Below are 27,058 nucleotides of genomic sequence, written 5' to 3'. Positions count from 1 at the left end.
TAGATTAGAGATACAGCACTGAAACAGGCCCTTCGGCCCACCGAGTCTGTGCCGACCATCAACCACCCATTTATACTAATCCTACACTAATCCCATATTCCTACCAAACATCCCCACCTGTCCCTATATTTCCCTACCACCTACCTATACTAGTGACAATTTATAATGGCCAATTTACCTACCAACCTGCAAGTCTTTTGGCTTGTGGGAGGAAACCGGAGCACCCGGAGAAAACCCACGCAGACACAGGGAGAACTTGCAAACTCCACACAGGCAGTACCCAGAATCGAACCCGGGTCCCTGGAGCTGTGAGGCTGCGGTGCTAACCACTGCGCCACTGTGCCGCCCCTGCCTGCTCCCTGCTCAGACTCCAATCACTGCCATATTTCCATTGGGTGGCCATGGCACCCACCTGAATCAACCCAATTTGCATCGTAAAGAAACCTACTGCCTGAAACATATGGTGGTACCTGTAGAGTCGCATTAGCAGAGTAGCAACCCAGTTTGAGGCTGTTACCATCCCTTTAATACCAGTTAGTTGTTAAAATCATTCCCCTTGTCATTGAAAAGTGGAACATGGTGTACTTTAAGAGCAATTTCCACAAAGCAACATACCCTCTAATTTTTTTTTTGGAGTGCGTGGCCAATTCGTTTAAGTGCACGGGCCCTTTAAATTTTTTTATACAGCTGCACATGCATGGTAACTTAAAGGGGCCGACTAGTGTGCGGCCTGCATGGGAACTTTCGGGTTGCTGCATAACCGCATGGCTTACAGAGAACATTGTCATAACGCCATCTGAATTTGCTTAAATTGCAGTAATATTAACCAGTTCCACAGGTTACCACTACTTTTAGAAGCTGTTTTCTGCTTGCTTGCCCAGGTTATTTAAAAGTATGTCACAATGTGAAATCATGTATGTCTTATCTTTTTCCCCACTGAAAATAATACATTTTCTCATGTTGTCTCTGTTTTACCGGAAATATATTTTTAAAAGCTTTTGTCATTACCATGCTGCTATTCACTTCTGAAGTACAGCTGTTTTATTAAAAATGTAATAGGCAGAGTGCAATGCTAATGAAGCATGCTGCAGAAGTGTGCAAGGACTTAACAGTGCCAGTACAGGGAAACCCTGAAGCAAATTTTATGAAGTTGAGTTAATTAATAACGTCATAAAAATCATTAGCATCTTCTTTTCAGTTTTCTGAGAACGCAGCCATTAAAAACTTCATTTCGAAAAATAGCCCTTTCTTTGATAAAGATGAAAATGTGCATTTATTCCTGATAGTTTGTAATGCTGTGGGAGATAATTATTTGTAGAGCTTTAGTCAATGTCCAGCTGGGTTGTAAAACTAATCATAACAATTAGTGGGAGGACAAATTGCAAAGGTGAATAAATTATTCCATGACCCATAAAATGCTTTCAACAATTTACTGTGTGCAATCACCAAAATACAGCAAAGAAATATAAAATGACATTTTATTCACTAACTACAACAATTGATATAATGATTTTAACATTTTAAAATGTCCCAAGGTACTTCACAGGAGCAATATTAAACAAGAATTGACACATTTTGTTAAATTAATTTCCTTTGCTACTAAAATTTTGAATGTTTAATTTATTCGTTGAGTGCAGAATTTGTGACATTTAATGTAGATCAAGCAGATACTAGCTGGCTCTCCAGGCAACAGTTTCCACTCCTCCGTTGCTAACACTGCTTGTTCCTCCTCACCGATACTGATCCTTTCTTAACATATGTTAGACTGCTAGCTGCAGTATTCCCTTTCAGATACTGATCACATTACATTACAGTATGCTGCCATATTGATGGGCTTGAGTGTATGCCTGTGTCAGAGTGAGTAAATTCACGAGTGACTAGATGGAATAACAATAGAAGGATGGTCCTAACTCTCAGACTGGGGCACAGACCTCCAGTTTTACCCTTTCACTCCTTCGATGTTCTCCATTCTTAGAATTGTGGATGTGGCTTCCTTGAATGATGTCTGTAGTCTGACATTTCTGGAGCTTCCTCCTTTCTTCTAATCTCTCCTGTTATGAGCTATCTTATCTTGCAAGCAGAGAAATAGGGACCAATTTTTCCTCCCTGAGTCCCCACAGGATGCCTCACAGGAGGTGCACTGTGCACAAAGAAGGAGTGTACCTAATAGTCCTGTCCCAGGCGATTAGTCTGGCCCAGGCACACTCTCGGCTCAGGCCTGTCCTCTGGTCAACCGTATGCTGTCATCGTGAAGTATTTCCTCATCCACACTGTACTTCACAGTGTTATCATTATAATCTTATAGTAAATGATCAAATATCAATCCCTGTGGATTCCAGTTTGTAAACTTATGGCTTGGCAGGCTAGACAAATGATGTGTACTGGTTACAGACGATCAGTGTTGTCAAGTCTAAGAGAAAAGCTTGTAGATTGGAGAACATGCTGTCAGTAAGGTATGCAAACAGTACAATCGACTGTGACATAGAACTTCAAGACAAAAAAAGACCAAAATCAGTCTAGTTCATCTTCCACCATCCTGATAGTCACATATCATGCAGACACCCACCTGCCAAGAATGAAGCATATTAATTTTATCATAAGAACATTGATTTTAAACTGTTGCTGGAGCGAGGAAATGACTTGTTAAACAAATCAGCCATGTCTGGAAAAAACATTTACATACTAACAGACAGTGCTTGTGGAGACAAAGGACCATTCCTTGACACATTCAACCCACAATGGACTTTGATCACCAGACGTTGAAGGTGAGGAAGCTCACATTCCAGGATGACTACTAAGATGGCTGAATCCACAAACAAATTTGGTCAAACTAGCTAGTCATATGACTAACCTGCTGGGCAACCTGAGTTTTTTTGAATTGTACAAACAGTTTGAGACAGTGAGACTGTTTGCTCCTGGACTGAGAAGACCTCTCCTGTCTGCTCCCATCTCTTTCTCACAAGCCTCTGAACCCACTGAAGACACATGAACCTCAAGAGAGAAAAGTCTTCTACATCAAACAAGGTTTAAGAAGAATACTGGGCCCCAATGAAAAGCAAAACCTACCTACAATCAAGGACTCTACAGCGAGCTCAAAGAACAGTAACCAAAACCATCTTCAGATATTGCCTCAAACTTCTCCACTTTATTTCTTCTGTTCTTTTCTGTCTTTATCTGCATGTGTGTATCGCGTATGCATGCGAGGGCGGGCGTGTCCCGTATCCGTAGGCATTAATCGAATTAGAGTTTAAGTTTAATAAAGTTCAACCTTTCTTCTTTAAACCTAAGAAAACCTGTTTGTGCTGGTTTCTTTGCCTTATAATTGGAAAGCAGTGAACAAGGATTCACCAAGGGGGAGCTAAAACACGGTGTTTAAAATTAAACCCTGTTACGGTAAGACCAGGTGAAGGCTGAAAGGGAATTCTAGACCCCTTTCTCACCAAGTCGTAACACACATGATACAACAATATTGAAGTTGTTGACTAATCATGAGCAATGAAGCCCTACCAAATAATTTACGACGACTCAAAAATGACACTTTGTGAAACATAGGTCCAATATCACCTGTTCCTCCTAAGCATGTCACACATACCACATGTCATGTCTCAAATTACTCATATTGTATCCCAAGATTATTCATATGTTGCATCCCCCAAAATATTATTTTCTGATAGAAATCAATCTAATTTGGATTTCAATCAATCTATACTACTTCCACTGTCTCCTTAGGGAGACTGGTTCATAGATTAAACACTCGCTCACTGAATCATTAGCCCAAAATATTCCTCCCATCTGGCAGAAATCAGATAGGGGGAATTAGTTCAAATAAGGGCAGAAACTTACCCACTGTGATTCTGTTGCCTTCCCATCATGTCCTGCTAATAACCTGCTCTTTTGAGCAGGCAAGCAGTACATCTGCAGGAGGGCAGTGGCTCCTTCTTTAAAACTGGATATCAGGTCACAATTTCATCGAGACCTGATTTACGTCGGAGGTCTGAGTGAGGGGGTAATGGCGGCATCCCTGTCAGGCCAAATCTCTCAGGAGGGGAATCATGGGCCATACTAGGCTCAGGCAGGTAAGTTTTTTTTAAATTTAGCGTGCAAGGGCGGTTAAAGCTGAGAAAAGGGACATTGGGTCAGGAACCTGACATAATCCCACCCACTTCCGTGTTTAACTCAAGCAAGTTTGCAGACAAGCAGGGACCCCCCTGGGGCTGTTGGATAAGTAATTAAAATAATCAAAGAGGCAATTAACTGAGGATTTAGCCAATGATTCTGGCTTTAACAGCCAGAGGAATTGACAGGTTGGGAAGCCTTCAAACGGTGGCTGAAGAGCAGCCACCATGCCTAGATGAGAGGCTGCTGCTCACAGCTCTTCTTTTGAAATTCAAATAAAAGGCTCAACTTGGTTTCCATTGATACTGCTAATTTAAAAAGGGGCAGGATTAGAGGGTTGAACAAGAGAGCAGGACTATGTGCACCATTATTCCAGCAGTTTGAGGCATCAATAGTGACTGTGTCCACAAAACATCAGCAACAAAAAAAACAAATTTGGTCGCTTTCTTCCACCCTCAGAAGCTCCATACAATGATCCTTCTCCCCAAGCAGAAATATCACAATCCTGACAGGAATTAATGCTGCTCTTTCACAGCAAATACAGCAGCATTTTGCTGCCTTTCCCAATGCTTTGTAGATCATGAAACGTACACGCTCACTTCCATTCGTCAGTACAAAGAAGTTATTTTCTTCAAAACTTTGAGAAAGTGTTCTCACTGCTTGACAGGTAATTTCCAACTTCCTGGAAGTTAGTCCACCTGTCTTGGACTTCACTCACCTTGATCTGCATTTCCCTGCTGTCAACCTTCACTGCAACATGGGAGCAGCTTATGTAGCTCTACCCTGGACCTCTGATGAGGAACACAAGGAGGAGCATCAGCATCACCAACAGCACGAGAAGCAAAACCAGCAGCAGCACCAGCTGCCTTCTCCTCAACCACATGCTGCTCCACAGGACATAGAGAATGGACACAGAGATCCAGCTCAAAGGAGGTGAGACTCCCCCCACCACCCCCCCCCCCCAACACAGCATATACCGGCAGAAGATTAGCTCTCTCGACATGTGTGAGCACCAGTGCCTCAAGAAGCTCAGGCTTTCATGGCAGGTTGCTGCTGACATCTGCAACCTCCTAGAACAAGACCTCCATCCCAGTAGACCAGGTGAGCCTGCATTGTCAGTGGCCATCAAGGTGGCTATCATTGGAGGTTCACCCCCACCCCTGTTCTCAGCTTGTCCCTGGAGTTCTATGCTCTCTTCTGCTACAAGGACAGAAAGCAGAGAGTGAGCATGAGAAATGGATTGTGCGGAAAGGAGGGAAGGACAACACTGGTATCGGGTGACTGTGAAACATGGGTGTGAGACGGCGCAAAGGTGATTGTGAGTGTTAGAGTTGGCTGTTCAGATGGGGATGTGAGGACGTGTCCAGAGAAAGAGGAATGTGTGGAGCTGCAAGGTGTGTTGGTCTGTGGAGTGTATTGCTGGAGAATGCTGGGCAAATCAGTGTGGGATTTGGCATCTGAAAGTGAGATGCCATATACCTTTCCTGCCCTCCTGAGGTCCTTGAACTCCTTGGGATGCTGTATCCAGATACAAGGGACCACTTTCCTGCTGATCAGTTCCTTGGCCACTCCCATCCATGCCTGCTTGGTTTGAGAGGCCCCCCATTCTTGGCAAATATCACCTCACTTCAGTCCCCCAAATTCTGCAAAAGACCTCCAGGTAAGTGACTAAGACCCTGGATTGGTGGGGTGGGGGAGGGGGGGTGCTGGTGGGGGAGGTGGGTTGGAGGGGGTGGGGGTGGGGGCAGCCTACCTAGGTTACCAAGTCTCCTTTACATTCCTGTGGTTGCTGAAGCCATCAGAATCAGTGTTCATTTCAGACATTCTGACCCCTGCTGTGATCCCTTTAACTAGAAATCCTTCCTTTTACAAATTCACCCCTGGCATCTCTGGTGAGGAAAGCTAGAAGCAGGATGCTAATGCTGTGGTTGAGTTTAAGATGGCAGAAAATGACAGAACAAAGGGTTCCCAATCTGCTACATGCAACCCCCAGCCTCCACCATCCTTGCCCCCATCCCCTGCCCGACAGACCGCTACATGCATGTTCATTAAGACAAAATTCTTAAAATTTTAATAAAATTTTAAATAAAATTCCATGCATTGGGCTGGATTCTATGAGCCCACCGCCAATCTTAAGCACAGCGGCTCATTTAAATAGGGCGCCCCCCCCCCCACACCCCCCCACAATCACGTGGAGGGGGGGGGGGCTGTCCATCCCCGGAAATGGCGTCAGCTGCCTGTGTGCAGGCATGGGCGCCATTTTTAAACGGCAGCCTGTCCCGCTGGCATATTTAAATAGTTAAAGAAATATACACCAAAATTAAATAAGTACATTTCTTTTGCTCCTTTCCCACCGCCCAATAACAATTCAATAACTATTTGCCCTTTCCCCCGCTAAAACACTTACCTTTTATATCTGGCCTTTCACCCCACAAACTGCACAAAGTTTAAGGTTTAACCTTCCCACCATCCCCTGCACCCATTAGATGTATTTGACCCTGTTTCCCCGACTCCCCCCCCCACCACAATGACAAACTTACCTCCTCAGCCCTCCCCACCAGTGTCACGCCTTGTTTCCCCGGATGGGGATCTGAAGGCACGGGAGTAATGGCTGTCCCGCTGAGGATCATGGCAGGCCCTCAAGATCTACGGTAAGTGTATGTAAATTAATTAATTTTATTGATTTGAATATTCAAATTGTGGTCCCGTCGTCCAGCAGCGGGGGCCACCGCCATGGAGCCTCACCGCCACCAGGAGGATCAGGCCAGGCCCTGCCGGCATCGAGGTCTGAGGCAGGCCTCACCTTGAGACTCCCACCCCGCGCCACAGATCATGACGTCGAGGGCTTGTTAAAGTCCAGCCCAGTTTTTTTTAGGCGCGACGATTATTTGATTTTATCTCAATTAATTAGTTTCTATAATTTCTTTTGAACGATTCAGACAAAAATATTGCAAAACAAAATCATACAACATCTTGTGAAGGAGTGTATCTTGGCATAAAGATATATAAACCATAAAGTAGGCCTTTGAATATGCGATGTACTTGTATTTGTCTTCCATGGGAAATGAGTCACTTTTCTGATGACAGTTGTAACTCATAAAAGTAGTGATGAAGCAAGTCTAGGAATTTAACTGCTGACTATATTTTGTGTTTGATTCAGCATCTGCCATATAAAAAAGGTTGTTTTTCAAGTTCTTGCTGTGGAGTGTTTTTATTAATGATTCCAAAATATTGGAGTTCCATCTGTGTACAGCATCCCAAGTTCTTCAGCACCCATAATTGAACGATTGTGTATGTGAACTCAGTCAAACAGAGCATATACAAAAGAACAAAGAACAAAGATAATTACAGCACAGGAACAGGCCCTTCGGCCCTCCAAGCCTGCGCCGATCCAGATCCTCTCTCTAAACATGTCGCCTATTTTCTAAGGTTCTGTATCTCTTTTCTTCCTGCCCATTCATGTATCTGTCTAGATACATCTTAAAAGACGCCATCGTGCCCGCATCTACCACCTCCGCTGGCAACGCGTTCCAGGCACCCACCACCCTCTGCGTAAAGAACTTTCCACGCATATCCCCCCTAAACTTTTCCCCTTTCACTTTGAACTCGTGTCCTCTAGTAATTGAATCCCCCACTCTGGGAAAAAGCCTCTTGCTATCCACCCTGTCTATACCTCTCATGATTTTGTACACCTCAATCAGGTCCCCCCTCAACCTCCGTCTTTCTAATGAAAATAATCCTAATCTACTCAACCTCTCTTCATAGCTAGCGCCCTCCATACCAGGCAACATCCTGGTGAACCTCCTCTGCACCCTCTCCAAAGCATCCACATCCTTTTGGTAATGTGGCGACCAGAACTGTACGCAGTATTCCAAATGTGGCCGAACCAAAGTCCTATACAACTGTAACATGACCTGCCAACTCTTGTACTCAGTTCATAGCTACTTAATTTAAAACTCTGTCTCTGCAGATATAAATACATCACATAGTCAAAGCCCTACCTTATGGTTTATATATCTTTCTACCAATATACACTTTTTCACCAGATGAAAAATTATTCATCTTTACATCATAACAGGCAATTTTCCAAGTTTGCACTATTGGCAGGAAGCCTTGCCTTTTTACTGCATGTCAAAAAATTGTAGGTGCACTGCCCCATACTTACTGTCCAATTGATTGGAATAGGCAGAAAACTGGAAGCAGCACATCCACAGTTGCCAATATGTGCAGTTGGCAAGCCAGGCTCCTCAATTATGGCATCAACTTGAAAAATCTCATCTGCCCCCGTCCCATATAATTCTGTATAAAAGCTTACGTTCTATGTACTATCAAAGAAACCCATGAAATATGCTTTCTCTGTATTAAAATCAACTTGGAGATTCTTAGGAAGTCACTTCTTTGAATCCTACTCTTAGAAAAATTATTTCAATCCTACTAAAGAATTGATACCTTTAATTAGAAACAAAGCAGTAATCTATACTCACCTGGCGACATTGTCTGTCCTGTAATGTTATCCACTGCAAGTGCAAAGGAACCATGTAAATCATTTGGCTTTAAATGGACAGCTGACTGTGCTGGAATGCATCAAGAAGAGCAGTCACTCACATCCTGATTAAAAGAGCTCAAATAAGAAACATGCTGCTGTGTGAAAGAGCCTTTAGAAAGGGATTCTAGAAGGAAGAGGAGACAGAAGGAACATGAGACGGAATGTGAGTGAGGTGCATTAAAAATCAAATTCATCCAAACATAGCAGTTCACTTTGACCAGCCTGCAGTTAAATCTCAACTTGTTCAATTTTCATTTTTTTGTTCCTCAGGATTCAGGTCCAGAAAAGTTGGTAGCAGCATTTTGCTTTGAATCAGGCCATCTTAATGTCACAGATATAAATCATTAATGGGGAGGGAGAAGAGAACACATGGTTTGTCTTACAGAGGTGATTTTACAACTGAAATGGTTCACAAAAAATAACTGGCAAAGTAAAGTTTCATATTTACAGTAAAGCGGAGTTGGAAAAAGGATTTTTTTTAAAGTGCTGGAAATACTCAGTAGGTCTGGCAGCATCTGTGTAGACAGAAGCAGAGTTAACATTTCAGGTCTGTGGCCTTTCATCAGGACTGGCAAAAGTTAGAAATTCAATAGGTTTTAAATAAGTGAAGTGGGGGGGGGGGGGTGGTGGCGAGGAAGAGAACAAAAGGGAAGGTGTGTGATAGGGCTGAGGGCAGGAGAAATTAAATGACAAATGCAAAGAGAGTGCTAATGCTTGTTGTGAAAAACAAAGCATTAGTCCAGAGAGAGTGTTAATGGCAGAATAACAAACAGTTCTGTCCAAAAGCACAACATGAAAAACCAAATTTAAGGCAGACACATAGTTGAGTCCAGAAGGCTGGAGAGTGCCTAATCGAAAGATGAGGTGCTGTTCCTCGAACTTGTGTTGATGTTCACTGGAACACTGCAGCAGGTCAAGAACAGAAATGTGGGCATGAGAGAGCAGGGTGGTAAGTTGAAATGGGGGGCAAGCAACCGGAAGGTCAAGGTCATGCTTACAGACTGAACAGAGGTGTTCCGCAAAGCGGTCATGCAATCTGCGTTTGGTCTCCCCAATGTAGAGGCGACTGCATTGTGAACAGTGTATACTAAATTGAAAGAATTACAAGTAAATCACTGCTTCACCTTTTGCTTTTATTATATTGGAAAAAGGATTGTCAATTGCACTGAATAATTATCATTTTAGAGAAATGTTTTAATAAGCTTTTGTGTTTTTCTTTTGTCTACGTTTGCTGAAGATTACCTTTTCTGAAGTTCCGCCCAACCTGTCTATATTTCTTGATGTGTGCTGCAGTAAGAGCAGTTTTGTAGGTGACTGTAAAATTGAGTTACAGATCATTTCATTGCCATTTCTCATCTACTTTTGTTCCCAAGAATGCTTTTGTGTTCACCATTGAAAATTGTAGGTGTTTGTCCATTTGTTTGGAATGCTTGAGAAACAAGAAGAGAATAGAAACTTTTCAAACACATCTGCTACTGCTATTGCTGTTAACACTTCTCCCTTTGTTTCAAATTGCATCAATAACATTCTTGTAGCACTCTCACAAGGTGATTTAATATTGATTTTTTTCCCCTTTAGGAATGCTTCATATGTCATGACCTCCTTTTATTTTGATATTGTTTATCTTTTTGGCTTAAGGACCCAGCACAGTGCAAGCTCACGGAAAACACTTTGAAGTCAACTCAAACACAGGCAGAATGCTGTTTTCTGCAGATGAGAACGAAGTGGTGGTCGGCGCTGATAGACTTCGAGTCACAGGTATCGAATGTACAAACTGCTCACATCAAGGCGAGGTCGTAGGCATGCAATTTAAATCATCTACATAAAACTCTGAACGTCTTACACCATGAAATAACGACATTAAATGCCATGGAGAGTAGGAAAATCCACTGGAAATGTTCACATAGCTAATCCAATCCCAAGAAAGAAAAAAATAGGTGTGTGTTTTAACTTAGAGATTTGTCACCTTCTTCCGTCATTGCACACTCTGTTTCCGACATCCACTAAAATCAGGTCATCTCCCTCCTCCTAATTGAAGCTCAAATTGTACAATTTCAATGCCACAATTTAAGGTTGGTTTCAGACAATAATTTCAGGGTTAAATTCATAGATACAAGATTAACTATAAGAGATTTATAATGGAGAACAAGAGAAACTTATTTTACATAAAGATTAATGAGGCTATGGAATTCAACTTCAGGGCAAGCGGTTGAGGCAGCAACAATGGTCCAGAATTCTCATGGAACTGTTCCCACTCCTGGCACTGTAACTTGACTGTAAGTGCAGTGGAAGCCCAGTTTACACACATAAACAACATTGTCCAACATTCTATCTTAAAGATGAAAGAGAGGGCCTTACCATATTGCTTCACAGAAGTTAAATGTATGTCAGCTTCAAAGACTTGCCAACTTTAGTAATGTCACTAACGACAATAGAGATTAAATGAATTATTAATAATGTGGATATGTTCCAGTCATGTTATACATTGATTTCAACTCAAATTGCTCCAGCAAAATGTGAAAATAAAAGGTGTCTCTGTAGGTTTGTATAATAAATGGTGTAATCCTGAACCATATAAAAAAGGAGATTCCAGGTTAGATCCCCAGGCTGTGTTGAGTTAGCTGGTTTTATCTACGGCAGCGATAGGAGCAAGACAATTGGGTTTGGTTTCCACTGAACTATGGAAAAGAAAATAATCAGCCACGATTCATACTCTTGATCGATAACCAATGACCACAGCTGGAATGTGTGCCTCATAACTGGATCTGGCTAAGCCTCATGATCAAATAACATGCCAACATTTATTTTCTAGGTTTATGCAAAGAATGGTTCTTGTTGAAGTACTGCAGCTGACACCATATCCCATCCAAGTAGCTGCCTTTAGGAGGCCCCTTACAAAGGGGCATCACTTTATCCTTCTGCGGGGCTTTAGTATACCCCATCCCACCCAGCACAACATGCTGCAACTTGCAGCTTCCAGGAGTAGCAAGTTGCCTAGATGCAGGTGGACTGACAGATATTGTGAACAGGAGGGAAAGATTGCTGATAATAAAGGTTTCCTTTAATTTCTAAAATGTAAAGTTTGATATAATTTAAGGTTATTATAGTAACGAAGCTATTTCTGTTATTTTAATAGTTTCATTTCTGCAGTAGTGAATTTTTATTTCAGCATCATGATAAGTGGCGTGAAAACAAATCTGGCAAACCCAGAGAGCTCTAATGTTTCCTGAACCCACAGGCACTTTTAAAGTTAAGAGACAAAGCAGAATTGTAACAATGAATTTGAGCAAAAGTGAGCACCACATATTTTGCCCCTCATTCTTTTATTTTTAATTGGACCTTCAATAAATTAAGCAGATGAGCTTGATGTCTAACAGTATTAATAGTATTAACTAAAATAATATTCAACAAGAAAATAAACATAATTGCTAAGTTTCAAAATTGCACATTTAAATCAGCAATACATGGCCCCAAGCTGTATTAATCGGAAGAGACATTTCTCAGAAGTGATTAATAAATGGAATATTCCCTTGGGCATAATTCTATACAGTTATTCACAACTGAATACAAACCGAATGCATACAGATGCATACTGCACAAGGTGACCCAGTAGAGTTCTGGATTCAAAATACATTCTGATAAAAGACGCATCCAAAGTCTATAGCTTTTGCTAATTACATTTCTTTTTATGTTATCAGATCTGCTGGTTTGTGCAATTATTAGAGTGGTCAGTGTTTGTCCTAGAAAGTTGATTGTGTGTGGATCAAAAGATTCTCTCTGATGCCAAGTTGAAAACTTAATTGCTTGCCTTTGGCATATGATGGACAGAAGCTGCACAGGTAGTTGCTCATTTAACAGTTTTTAAGTATATCTGGCCAACAAAGAATATAGGTCTAATTTTAACCCTTGCCCACTTTATGGGAATGAGTTTGGGCAGGGTTAAAGTGACGGTTGTGTACTTAGTGCTGTGTGCCCAACATGTCTGCCACCATTTTAACCACATGGGCTGGGATTTTATCCGGACGAGGGGAGTCTCAATGTCCGGCAAAAGCGCCACCAAGAACCCTGCATTGCCCCTTCTGTGGGAGGCCCACCGAATCAACTGCCAATTAGACACAACTGGACAGTGGCAGGCTTTCCACAGGATCAAGCACCTCAGCGACGGAAGTCCTGCCCTCTGAGAGATGCCAGCCAATCAGAGGCTGGCAGCTCTTTAACTGAGAAAAGCAACTGCAGAGGCAGTGGCTGCTGCCGGTCGAGCACCTACCCAAGGTGCAGGAGTGGCGCTGGACCCATGCCACAGGTAGGTCAAGGCAGGAGGGGTCTTCCATAGTGGGGCTCACAGGGGAGGGGCATTTGGGGGGGGGGGGCAGCAAGGGCAGGGTGTGGCACTCAGCGGGCCGCTCCCTTTCCGATGCCAGGTCCCTCATTCAGGCACTAAGTGCCTTATAACAAGGGACCCCTCACACCCATCGCACCTCCACCCCCAGAGCCAGCAAGCAAGCCACACGTTTTTCTCTACCATGCTTCCTGTGTGGCGACAGGCCTGCCCGCCACTCGGCTCATTGCAGCAGTGGCAGGTTAAGGTCCTTAATTGGGCATTAATTGCCCAGTTATGGACCTCCATTGGCGGCGGGGCAGGATGGTCATTCACCCCACACTATCCCACCCAATTATATGCTCTCTCCGCCTCCAAACCCGTTGCAGGGGAGAGTGTAAAATTTCCCCCCCTCCCCATTGTTTTATAACTTGGGACATGTGCCCATTACAGGTTTGTGGGGGCCACAGGAATACATTAACATCAGCGTTTTACGATACAATTAGGACCCAGTTAACTTCGTATCGCGGAGGTCCACCTAAAGTCTGGCCTCAACAAAATGTAGCGGAATCGGTGTCTCAGATGTACAGTAACACAAACTGGATAGCACTTTGGGTTAGAATGTTGAGCCTTGACTGCTGTGACCTGATTCAAACCTAGCCAAGATTATTAGGGTGAAGGTTTCCTCTGTTTAGCTGATAGAGTCCAGAGTCAAATAATTAGGACAGTTTCAACCTTATTTTCAAGTAGATGGTCGGGAGAATTTATATTAGGATAGCAGAGAACACACTGAGGTGCTTTTGCCTTCACTATAACCAATATAAGAGTGCTTTATGTTGGCAGTAGGTGAAATAAGTTAAAGTGTTCCATTCCCAGTGCTGACATCTCCACTTAAGACACACAAAGTAGAACAAATTTCAACTTCATCATTGGATTTTATTTTGTTACTGCTAACACTAAGATAAAGGCAACCTGATGTAATTGTATTACAGTACTATATTATTTATTGTTCGACTGTTGATGTTCTGGTCAACAACAGTTAGGATAAATGCAATCTTGTTAACAAAGGTCAACCAAACACATTTTTAGGGCCATCCTAAGATAATTTTGTCTAAGAATGAACTTATCGAAATGTTAAAAATATTTGCATAGGATACAAGTGCTTTATTATAGAGAGCTATTTTACAGGTCTCAAAAGTGGTGCTGTCCTATAGTAATCCTTCACCCATTGTAAATCATGGTCCAATACTTTCCATTATGAAAAGTAATTTGCCACCCGAATAATAAAAAAATTAGATCTTCTTTATAATATAACACCACTTTTACATTCCACAGCAATATAAGCAAAAGGTAAATAACTGCATCATTCACTAATTAGCAAAGTCGTGATAACTCAGCCACTTTGAAACTCCCGTTGCTGATTGCTGGCCTCTATTGCATGCTAAGCACTCAACCCAGCAATGGCCAGTAAAGGCTTCACCCTCTGGAAGCAGCTTTTATATTTGCTGCCAAGGCTCTGCTTTCTCCATAGATACACGCAAAAATCACCTCTTCATGTAGCACTTGGTACTTCTGGAGGCAGCAGCACCACTTCATTGACTTTATAGTGCTGTTGCTGAAGCAGTGCTGTAAATTAAGGGGGCATAAAATAGTCTATTGTTTATAACTCTGTCAGGAAGTCTGTAGTAAACCTAAAAATGTCAGTAAGTTTCTTGAAGAAGTATTATGGACCACAGAGCAGCTCATCAGAAAGTTGCCCTATTCACTATTTTTCTAGCTTTCCTAAGGAAACATCTTAATGACAGGTTTCTCTACTATGTGTGTACAATGATATCACTCGTCTGTTCAAGATGGACCCTACTGGGTGAAAAGTATGCTTTGTGACTACATCAAGAAAGGGCAATGTTTATTAGAAGTAACCAGTACAAGCTACTTTTCATGAAATTACTATACTTAATCCATTTTGAATAACCAAAAAATCACATGTCATTATGATGAATCAACTGCACCATTTGTCTCCTGACAAACTCAGGTTTTCAGATTATGTATTACAGATTGGTGTAATGAATTTTCCATTGCAGTTTTGGCCTCAAATCGACATATAATATGCATAATTGCAAATTGCTTATTTCAATAGATGTAGCCTCTGTTGAAAGGTTAAATACAAAATATCAATCAGTTAATTTAACTCAGTATTTTGTGATGGGGAAATTAAAATAGTAATGAGGAAAAATGCACCAGATCAGCATTCATTTCAGCTTCAATGATCTGAGAATGAAGTAAAATTAAATTCATTATTACTACTTGATTAAATTAGTTTACTCCATGTGTATCAAAAGTTATATTTTCACTATTTTCCACCTCCTCCATTGGTGTGAGAAACATGTATAAAAATACAAAAAAGTAAACAGACATTTTCTTCCTGTAGCTACCTATTAAAATCTCTCCACATGTATCAAAAGTTATTGCATAGAATTACATAGAATATACAGCACAGAAACAGGCCATTCGGCCCAATCAGTCCATGGCAGCGTTTATGCTGCACCTCAGCCTCCTCCCATCCTTCCTCATCTAACTATCAGCATAATCCTCTATTCCTATCTCCTTCATATAATTATCTAGCTTCCCCTTAAATGCATCTATACTGTTTACCTCAACTACTCCCTATGGTAGCAAGTTCCATATTCTCACCAATCTCTTGACAGATAAGTTTCTTCTGAATTCCCTATTTGATTTCTTGGTGATTTTCTTATACTGATGGCCTCTAATTTTGCTCTTGCACCCCCCCCCCCCACCCCCCACCCCCAAGTGGAAACATTGTCTCTGTATCTACTCTATCAAAACCTTTCATATTTGTAAAGGCTTCTTTTCTGTCACCCCTCCAGCCTGTTCATTCTGTCTGATAGACATGATCCCATAGCTCTGGTATTACCCTTGTGAATCTTTTTTGCACCCTTTTCAGTGTCTCCATCTTTTTTACAATATGGCGTCCAGAACTGTACACAGTACTCCAAATGTAGTCTAACCAAGGTTTAATACAACTTTTGCATAACTTCTCTACTTTTCAATTCTATCTCTCTAGAAATAAAACATTGTTTTTTTTAGTGGCTACTTTTGGGTGATTTCTGTATTTGTACTCATGGATTCTTTTGTTCCTCTTACTATTTCCAAGTCATATGTGATCTCCTTATTTTCCTCAATAAACTGTAATACCTCACGTAAGATCTCATATTGTAGATCTGCTATTGTAAATCTCTGGAAGAAACACAAGGCACTACCTTCTGGATTGCTGCTGTAAACTGAATCTTTATTATCGAACCCCTCTGGTAGCCCACTGCGCATGCTACACCAAGCATGAACGGTGGCCTCAAATGAACAAAACACTGCATATAAAATGAACAATAAATGTATAACAAACTACATTCTTCTCCTTCATGGTAAATGAGAGTTTCAATGGTTTGTTTACATCATTCTTCAATTTGAAGAATAATCGCTTAAGCATGTTGGACTCTTCTGCTCAGGAGTAGGATATCAATGTGTGACATTGGGTGTTGTCACATTTAACTCATGTGCTTTATCTAAAGTGTCAATTTCTGGATCAGACGCAATGCTTGCAGATGGTGTTTGCAATACTTTGAAGAATGATGCACTTCGTGTAATGATTTATGAACCAAGCTTAGCAGTGATCAGTGATCCTTTTGTGTTGGTCACAACAAATGGCAGGATGTCATAGGCGGTTGTTTGCTTTCCAATATAATCATCATGTTTTACAAGCACTCTGTCTTTTGGCTCAGGGGTACAGTTCTGAATTTCATGTTTCGCTCTGCATTTGCGTTCATGTGATCTTTCTGGTTATCACTTCAAACTCACTTCCAAAGAAGTAGAGATAAAAGTGTAAGATGCTGCATGTGATTGAGAGTGCTTTTCTCTCTGTTTGCAAATATCGTTTTTCTACGGGCATTAATGATCTGCTTGCCATTGCGACAGTTGATGGGTGACCTGCTTTATCTTTCTGCATGAGAACTGCATCTAAGCCATATCCACGGTTAGTCGGGTAGTTTTCTCAGGGTCAAAGTAGGCATTCGTACGACTTGCTGACAACCGTTGTTTGATCTGGTATACAGCTTGATTATGCAATTTAGTCCATTCCCACTTGGTGGTTTCTTTTGTCAGATAGTACAGGGGGGCAGACAGGATAACAAGGTCAGGAATGAAATGACTACAGTAAGTGATAAGCCCAAGCCGATTCTGGATTTCATGCACATTCATTAGATCTGCAGCGTTTGCAATGACTTCGACTTTTCATGGATCAGGTGATACTCCTTCACCACTGAACACGTGACTGAAGAATTTGATTCTGCTTTCATTGAACAGGCACCTGTCTTTGTTCAGGGTGAGGTTGCATTTTCCACGACATTGGACTGAATTTTATATTCCTGCTGCCGAAATTGGCAGTGAGCAAAAACAATGGCGGCCCGTCCGCATGGTCTGCACATCGCGGAGCTGTTGCAATCCAAAGGGCAGCGGCTCATTTAAATAGCCAGGGCAGGCCACCCCCCCACCCCCGGATGATGTGGAGGGGGCAGGCTGTCCGTCCCCCGCAATGGCGTCAGCTGCCTGTGCGCAGGCGCTGGCACTATTTTTAAAGGGCTTTGAGCCCTACCGTTAAATTGAAATATTTAAAGATACAGTGAATTGCAAAAATTTAAATACATTTATATTGCCCCTCTCCCACCCCCCCAATAACCATAAAATTAATTACTTTGCCCTCTCCCCCCCAAAACACTTACCTTGTCCACCTGACATGCCCCCACCCCGCAAAGTGCATAAACTTTAATGTAAAAACCTTTCCACCATCCCGTACACTGATGATGTGACTTTGACCCTGTTCCCCCCACCCCCGCACTGACAGATGTACCTCCTCCTCCCTCCCCACGGGCGGGGATCCGAAGGTATGGGAGTGCCGGCCAGCGGCTGGAAGATTGCAGCGGGATGGAAGGTGGGAACGTACATATAATTAATGCATTCATTTACATTTATTTAACTATGCAGATGGGGGTCCCATTGCCGAGCAGCGGGGGTCCGCCACGAGGCCTCGCCGCCACCAGCAATGTCGGTTCAGATCCTCCCGGCGTTGGGGAGCATGGTGGCCCTCTCCCGGAGGCATTTTCCAGCCCCTCCCCGCCCCCCGCCCCCCAACCCGCCACGAAACCTGACGTCGGGGGGTCTGTAAAATTCAGTCCATTGTAGGCTTGCGTGGAGTCATGTCTCGAGTTCACTTTCAGCGCAACTGTAGATGGGAATGTTATCGCAGATATTCAGCATGCCCTCATCTCCTTGCAGTGCAGACTCAATCATGTGCTGAAATACTTCAGCTGCTGAGTTGACTCCAAAGTTGAGCCTCTTATCAAAACAGCCAAATATGAGTGAAAAATGGTATTAGTCCCCGAGTGTTTTTTTTAACATCAAATAAACAGATAAATAACAGTTTTATTTTAAACAGCAAAACCAAAATTGTTTGCAACCTTCACCCCCTCACACATTCACACACACATGCACACTTAAAGATGGGTCGATATAAAGGAAAGGATAAGATGCAATTGAAGTCCCAAGTGATGTAAAAGTTTGTGTTCACAGAAACCTGTTGAATCTTCTTGGAAGGAAAGTCTTTTCAAAAGTACAGACCTGGATGTTTTCAGTTGTGAACTTGCTGAGGTGGTGTAGATTTCTGGTGGTTAAAACTTCAGTCCAGAAGCGGTGGTCACCTTTTAAGTTCTCTGTTGCAGCAAGTTGGAGTATAGTATAAGGAGCTTCCTTGCGCTGGTCCGATCTCACAGCCTTTTGCTGGAACTGGCTTTCTATGGTCTTTGGTTGATCTCCTCTCTTGCTCCACAGGGCTACCTTTTAAGGTAAAAGTCCATCACATCTGAGTCTCTGTTAGGTGACACAGGGCCCTTACCCCTGATCTGACCATACAATGGTCCAGGATATGGAAACCATTGCTATCTGTTGGTGTCTGGATGGGGAATCATTCAGTTACAATGGTGCTACTTCACACCTATTCATTTTGGTTTGGGCTGTGGAGTCAGTCAGTCTTACAGAAGTTTTGTTAGTCCCATTCCTGTACCTCATAGTCATAGAGAGGGACAGCACTGAAACAGGCCCTTCGGCCCACCGAGTCTGTGCCAACCAACAACCACCCATTTATACTAATCCTACATTAATCCCATATTCCCTACCACATCCCCACCATTCTCCTACCACCTACCTACGCTAGGGGCAATTTACAATGGCCAATTTACGTAACAACCTGCAAGTCTTTGGCTGTGGGATGAAACCGGAGCACACGGCGGAAACCCACGTGGTCACAGGGAGAACTTGCAAACTCCACACAGGCAGTACCCAGAATTGAACCTGGGTTGCTGGAGCTGTGAGGCTGCGATGCTAACCACTGCGCCGCCCGAAGATAGGAATCATTAACATGTAATGGGTGCCTTTTAATTTCAATAGGTTTTCCCCCAAGCTAATTCAGATGCCGTTAATGAGTTCCGTCTTTGCAGACAGGCTTGTTTATTAACAGTATGGGAGGGATCACTGACCTCTATGGACCTCTATATCTATGGTACAAATGGGCCCATTTTCTTCTGGTTCAGTTCAAAAGTTGACTTTTATTTGTTAACTCCTCCAGTTCATTGTTTATTTCATCATAGCTTCTTCCGAGCATGACACCTCCCCAAAGAAAGCAAAAAAAATGAAATTCCTTGATATTTAATTTTTTGTTGTCTTTTGTTTTTTGTTTTTCAAAAAGAAGGAAAGTAAGATATAGGATGGCACACGTTTGTGCACTCCTCAGGCTTTCAGCCATGATTTCTTTACATGCTTTTTGCCCATACAGTATTTTAGATTCTAGACAAGGCACCTGCTATAATGTTCTTCCCAGCTATATGTACAATTTTCAGATTGAATAGCTGGAGAAGTAAGCTCCATTGAAACAGACTGGCATTTTTGAAATTTTCCAGGAATGTTAAGAGTTGTAGATTTGCCTGTCTTGGTGTCCGTTATTGGCGTAAACTTAGAAATGTTGAAGGGTTAGTAGGAGCCCTAATGCTTCCTTTTCTATTGTGGAATATTTTCTTTGATGTTTGTTTAATTTTTTTGCAAAATAGCCAATTAGCATTTCAAGGCCTGAATCATTATCTTGGAGAAAGACTGCTCCCACCCTCGCTGGCGTCAATAGCCATCTTAAAGGGCTTGTTGATATTTGGGGCTGCCAATATTGGATCATTTATTAAAATTGCCTTCAACTTTTCAAAAGCTAGTTGGCACCACACCACTTTTATACTTTTCTTCAACAAGTCTCTTAAAGTTGCAGCAAGGGTGCTGAAGTTTGGAACAAATTTTTGGTAAAACCCACACATTCCCAGAAAACACATTATTTCCCTCTTTGTTTTGGGAATGGGAAAATCTACCAGGATTTGCACTTTTGCTGCTCTTGGCAACATCTGACCTTGGCCTACAATGTGGCCCAAATAGGTTACTTAAGGCATAGTGAATTTGCTCTTTGCTAAATTGACCACTAGGTGAGCTTTTTGTAAACCCTTAAAGAGTTCCCTTAAATGGTTCAAGTGGTCTCCACAGGAATCACTGTAAACTAACAGGTCATCCAGGTAGATGGCACAGTTGTTTAAACAAACCACCACCTGGTTCATTAGTCTTTGGAAAGTTGCTGGGTCATTCTTTAAATCAAATGGCATTACCCTACATTAAAATAAGCCATCGGGGGTGACAAATGCTGAAATTTCTTTTGCTTGCGTGGTCATGCAGACTTGCCAGTATCCTTTCAGTTAATCAATTTTACTAATGTAGGTGGAATTTCCTACTTGGTCAAAGCAGTCCTCAATACGGGGGATTGGATAGGATCTGTTATTGTTACTGCATTGATTTTGCGGTGATCAATGTAAAGTCTAGTTGATCTGTCGGGTTTGGGTTTTGGTACATTAGGAGAGCTCCAGCTGCTTTGGCTGGGTTCAATTAAATCGTTGCCCAGCATGTATTGTACTTCCTTGTGGATCTGAACCAATTTATCGACATCATGTCTTAAGGATGTGCACCCGGTTTGTCCCTGTAAAATACAGCAAAGGAGGACAAAGAAACTGATAACGAAAGGGAGAATAGAATATGAATGTAAGTTACCAAAAAATATAAAAACGGACTGTAAAAGCTTCTACAGGTATGTAAAAAGGGAACGTTTGGCTAAGGCAAATGGGGGTCAATTACAGGCAGAGTCAGGAGAATTTATAATGGGGAATAGAGAAATTGCAGAGAAGCTAAATGATTACTTTGTGTCTGTCTTCACTGAGGAAGATACAAGAAAACTCCCAGAATTAGAGATCCAAGAGATTAGGGGAAATAAGGAATTGAAGGAAATTAGTATTAGTAAGAAGGTTGTATTGGAGAAATTAATGGGGCTGAAGATTGATAAGTCCCCAGGACCTGATATTCTACATCCCAGAGTGTTGAGAGAGGTAGCTTTGGAGATAGTGGATGCATTGGTGATCATCTTCCAAAATCCAATAGATTCTGGAGCTGTTCCTGCAGATTGGAAGGTCGCAAATGTCACCCCACTATTTAAGAAGGGAGGAAGAGAGAAAACAGGGAATTACAGACCTGTTAGCCTTACACCAATTGTTGGGAAAATGCTAGAATCTTTTATAAAGGATGTGATAAATGGACACTTGGATAATAATGATCTGATTGGGCATAGTCAACATGGATTTATGAATGGGAAATCATGTTTGATGAACCGGTTGGAGTTTTTGAGGATGTTACTAACAGAATTGATAAAGGGTGGACGTGGTATACTTGGATTTACAGAAGGATTTTGATAAAGTCCCCCACAGGAGGTTGGTTAGCAAAATTTAAAGCCTATGGGGTAGGAGGTAATATACTGGCATGGATCAAGGCAGAAAGCAGAGAGTAGCAATAAACGGATCATTCTCGCATTGGCAGGCTGTGACTAGTGGGGTACTGCAGAGAACAGTGCTTGGGCCCCAGCTGTTCACAATATATATCAATGATTTGGATGTGGGACCAAATGTAATATTTCCAAGTTCGCGAATGACACAAAATTAGGTGGGAATATGTGATAAAAACAAAAAGTGCTGGAAATACTCAGCAGGTCTGGCAGCATCTGTGGAGTGAGAAGCAGAGTTAACGTTTCAGGTCAGTGGCCTTTCATCAGAACATATTAGATGTACCAAGGGACCTGGGTGTCCTTGTCAATAAGTCACTGAAAGCTAACATGCAGGTGCAGCAAGCAATTAGGAAGGCTAGTGGTGTGTTAGCCTTTATCGCAAGAGGATTTGAGTACAGGAATAGTGAAGTCTTGCTTCAATTGTATAGAACCTTGGTTAGACCGCACCTGGAGTACTGTGTGCAGTTTTGATGTCCTTAACTTAGGAAGGATATTATTGCCATAGGGGGAGCACAACGAAGGTTCACCAGACTTATTTCCAGGATGGCGGGACTGTCCTATGAAGAGAGATTGGGGAAACTGGGCTTGTATTCTCTTGAATTTCGAAGAATGAGAGGTGATATCATTGAAACCTACAAAATACTTAAAGGGATAGACAGGGTAGATGCAGCTAAGATGTTTCCACTGGTTGGGGAGTCTAGAACCAGGGGACACAATTTCAAAATAAGGGCGAAGCCACTTAGGACAGAGATGAGGACACATTTCTTTACTCAGAGGGTTGTAAATCTTTGGGATTCTCTACCCCAGAGGGTTCTGGAAGCTCAGTTATTGAGTATGTTTAAAGCAGAGATAGACAAATGTCTAAATACAAATGACATAAGGGGATATGAAGATAGTGTGGGGAAAAAGGGCATTGAAGTAATGATCAGCCATGATCATATTGAATGTTGGGGCGGGTTTGATGGGCTGAATGGCCTACTCCAGCTCCTATGTTCCTTTATTCTTGCAACTTTCCTCGAATTCCCTTAGTAGTGTTGCTAGGACCTGTCTCTGCTGGTCAGAGAGATAGTCAAATATGGTGTCTAGTCTCCTTAATATTTCTGTAGTTTTCAATTTTATGGTGGGCGGGGGGTGTCAATTTGAGAATTTTCTGGATTCTCTTCCTCACCTAGTTCATCTTCACTAGGACTGTCTTCCTCTACTGCTCTTGCTGCCTGACATACACTTACTGGTCTATTTGATTGCCAGCTGTGGCATTGTTTTGACATATTGATGTGGCACAGTCTTTGCTTTATTCCTCCGATCTGAGGTATTGATCAAGTAATTCACTTCATTCACCTTTTTCCTTATACTGTATGGGCCACTAAATCTGGCTTTTAGAGGTTCACCTTGCAATGGTAGCAATACCAGAACCTGGTCCCCTGGTTTAAATTCACAGGCTGCAGCCGTTTTGTCTGCTTGCCTTTTCATGTTTTGCTGAGCTGCTTTCAGGTGTTCTTTTACTACAGCACAGGCTTTAAAAAGTCTGACACGGAAAGTGGATATGTAATTTAGTAATAATATTTTCTCCCTTTGAGCTCAGAATTTTTCCTTGATCAATTTCAGAGGGTCTCTCGCCTCATGCCCAAAAAACAATTCAAATGAGTTGAAGCCTATGAATTCATCTGGTGAATCTTTGGTAGCATACAGCAAGAAACCTCGGGCTGAATTTTACCAGCCCCTCAATATCAGGGGTCGTGGTGGGGGGGGCCCGTAAAATACTTGCAGGAGTAACCCGTCACGACCCCCTATGCCGAGAAGGCCCTGCCACATTTTACCATCGGCGGCAAGGCCTTGGTGTGGCCCCCTGCCAGATGGCGGTGGGGCCTTCATATGCATATTATAATGAATGCAAATAAATGGTAAATAACTCATCTATACTGGGCGGCCGTCCCACGCCAATATTATGGGCGCCTGCCGCAACTCGCGTGCCTTTGGAACTCCATTCGGCGTTCTGAGGTGAGACACTGGTGGAGAGGGGGGGAGGAGTGAAATTATCAGTGTGTTGGGGGGGAGGGACCGGGGAAAACATTTTTTATTGGCTGTGGGGATGGTGGGAAGGGGTTGAAGGGCAAATGTGATGAGGTTGGGGGGGGATGGTTCGAGGTGGAAATAAAGTTAATTTTGGTCATATTAGCCAATAAAAAAACCAAGGGGGTGGTGGTGGGTGCTGGTGTTGGGAAAGAGCCTCCAGCTTTTAATTATTATTTTTTTTAAATGAACAATAGTATTTCTTTAAAAATTAAAATTTTTGCTAAGGGTTCGAAGGCCTTAAAAATGGCGCCAGCGCCTGCATGGTGGCAGCGGACGCCATTGCTGGGGAGGGAGTGGCCGCCGCCTCTCCGCCATCGGGGGTGGCCGCTCTGCCCCTCCATTTAAATGAGCCCCCGTGTGAAATATCGCAGGGGCTCAGTGGCAGCGCTTTTGCACCTGAAGGCCGCGATCTCAAAGCATGCCGCTGCGTTTTGTTGCACGCTAATATAATTCAGACCCAGTTCCTTTATCCCAGTCATGGGGTTAATCACAGCAATATGCCCTGATCATGGTTTTCATGGTTTGATGGTATCGGTCCAGAGCCCCTTGAGACTGTGGGCATTATGCTGAAGATTTCAGCTGGTCAAAACCAAGGCTGTGCAGGACTTCCTGGAATGTTTGAGGCACGAAATTCATTCCTTGATCGGACTGAATTTATTGGGCAGGCTGCTTCATGTGAAAACATGGGTCAGCCCCTCGACTACGGCTTTGGCAGTAATTTTCCTTCAGGATATGGCTTATGGGAATCGAGTGGCCATATCCATGATGGCTAAGAGGTATTGGTAACCTGTGCTAGTTTTGGGTAGAGGTCCCACGCAATCGAATAGAACTCTGGTGAAGGGTTCCTCGAAAGCAGGGTAGGGTTTAGTGGAGCAGGTTTGATTGTAGGTTGTGGTTTCCCAACAACCTGGCAGGTATGGCAGGGCTTGCAAAATTTAACCACATCCTTGTTCCCGTAAGAGTGTCGGCTTATCCGGGCCTGGGTTTTCTGATACCCACATGCTGAGCCGTTGGGATTTCATGGTCAACCCTCAAAATCTCCCTATGATATTTACAGGAGAACTACAATTTGTTTAACCACTGTCCACTCCTCTACTGCAGGTTGCTGTGAGGTCTCCATTTCCTCATTATTACTCCATTTTTAAAGTATTAGCATTCAGGCATTTATTCTGTCTCTGCCTCAGAACAGACAGTCTGCTCTGTTCTTTTTAAATCAGGGTCTGCCTGCTGGGCTTCAATTAAAGAGGATTTACAGTATACTTCCTTCGCCTCCCCTAAATCTCCAAAAACATTTTCAGCCAGCCAGACCCCGGGGCCCTCTGGCTGAATTACTGGATCAGCTCGCTCTGTTGGAGCTTTCTTTGCCATGAGCTGGTTACCACACAGGCAGGGAATATTCCAGGGACTTCATCTGATATTTATTCTGTCTCCTTGGCCTCATTTGACTGCTGTAAGTCCACTGGAGTTGCTATCACCCTACCTCCAGACAAATCATTGCCAAGCAGCAAATCTAATCCAGCCACAGGCAAACTAGGAACAATCCCTACTGTAACTGGTCCAGAGACTAGGTCACACTGCAGGTGGACCCGATATAAGGGGATATATACCCACCTTCAATGCCTTTTACTAGAACATTCGTCTTTCGTGAGCTCTCTGGTGGAAAGGTCATGCCTTTATCCAGCATTAAAGATTGAGTGGTGCCTGTATCTCTGAGCAGGGATATGGACTTGTCTGCCTCACTAGAGAGGTACGGGGGCTCCTTTCCATTTAAACAAAATCCTGATAACTTTCAGGAATCTTTTCTACTTCCGCCACATCTATGGCGGTATTCTTTAAGGGGTCCATCACTGTGGTTAGGGCCATAGGCTTGTCTACCTTGCTTCTTGCATGGGCACTCTTTTCTAGGCTATCCCTGTGAACTCTTACAAATTTTACTGGCTTTCCCTTTAATTTCCAGCAGTCAGCTCTCATGCCCTGTTTTACTGCAATGGGAACACTCAGGTTCATGGAAGACATTTCTGCCTTCTACACTTCCTTTCCATACCGGTGGAGGGCTTCTTTCATTCTCTCTTTTGGTTTCCCTTTCACTAGCACCCCATCGAACCTCTGGGAGTTATTGTGGAAGGGTTTTCCCTGCATAAAGGGTTTATGAGTAAGCTCATAGTTGTCTGCCATTGCAGCAGCTTCTCTCACCCTTGTAATTCTTGGCTCCTCAATGTAGATTCTTATATTAATGAGAATGTTGTTTCTGAATTCTTCTAATAGAATTATCTCTCTCAAATTTTCATGGAGAGCTCTAATTTTAGGGATCGTACCCAACGATCAAAAGCCACGGGTTTAATTCTTTCAAATTAGATAAAAGTTTGAGTCGGTTTTTTACTAGTATTTCTAAATTTTTGCTGATAGGCTTTAGAAACCAACTCATATGTATTTAATATATCAGTTTTAGTCTAATCATAGTCAAAAGAGCTCTCTTTAATTTTCCCAACATTGACTGGGATTCACTTAATGTTCAAGGTCTAGATGGAGCAGAATTTATAAGGAGCATCCAGAAGGGTTTTCCAGAGCAGTATGTAAATAGTCCAACTCGGGAAGGGGCCATACTGGACCTGGTGTTGGGGAATGAGCCCGGCCAGGTGGTTGAAGTTTCAGTAGGGGACTACTTTGGGAATAGTGATCACAATTCCGTAAGTTTTAGAATACTCATGGACAAAGACAAGAGTGATCCTAAAGGAAGAGTGCTAAATTGAGGGAAGGCCAACTATACCAAAATTCGGCAGGAGCTGGGGAATGTAGATTGGGAGCAGCTGTTTGAAGGTAAATCCACATTTGATATGTGGGAGGCTTTTAAAGAGAGGTTGATTAGCGTGCAGGAGAGACATGTTCCTGTGAAAATGAGGGATAGAAATCGCAAGATTAGGGAACCATGGATGACAGGTGAAATTGTGAGACTAGCTAAGAGGAAAAAGGAAGCATACATAAGGTCTAGGCGTCTGAAGAAAGACGAAGCTTTGAAAGAATATCGGGATTG

The 27,058-nt window shown here is 42.6% G+C and overlaps 1 protein-coding gene across 5 annotated transcripts in view; it reads left to right on the top strand.

Annotated features, from left to right (window-relative positions):
- The window catches only part of sgcg (sarcoglycan, gamma), a 702,223-nt gene that overhangs the window by 491,807 nt on the left and 183,358 nt on the right, over positions 1 to 27,058 (top strand). For all 5 annotated transcript variants that reach the window (XM_068033637.1, XM_068033635.1, XM_068033636.1 and 2 more), the window contains one exon: positions 10,301 to 10,420. In XM_068033637.1, the coding sequence (XP_067889738.1) occupies positions 10,301 to 10,420 (120 nt within the window). The remainder of the gene's footprint in view (positions 1 to 10,300; positions 10,421 to 27,058) is intronic.

The sequence above is a fragment of the Heterodontus francisci genome, chromosome 6 (assembly GCF_036365525.1).
Source record: "Heterodontus francisci isolate sHetFra1 chromosome 6, sHetFra1.hap1, whole genome shotgun sequence".
NCBI classification, from domain to species: Eukaryota; Metazoa; Chordata; class Chondrichthyes; order Heterodontiformes; family Heterodontidae; genus Heterodontus; species Heterodontus francisci.
Note: the sequence above shows the minus strand (reverse complement) of the source record. Positions and strands in the feature narration are given on the sequence as shown.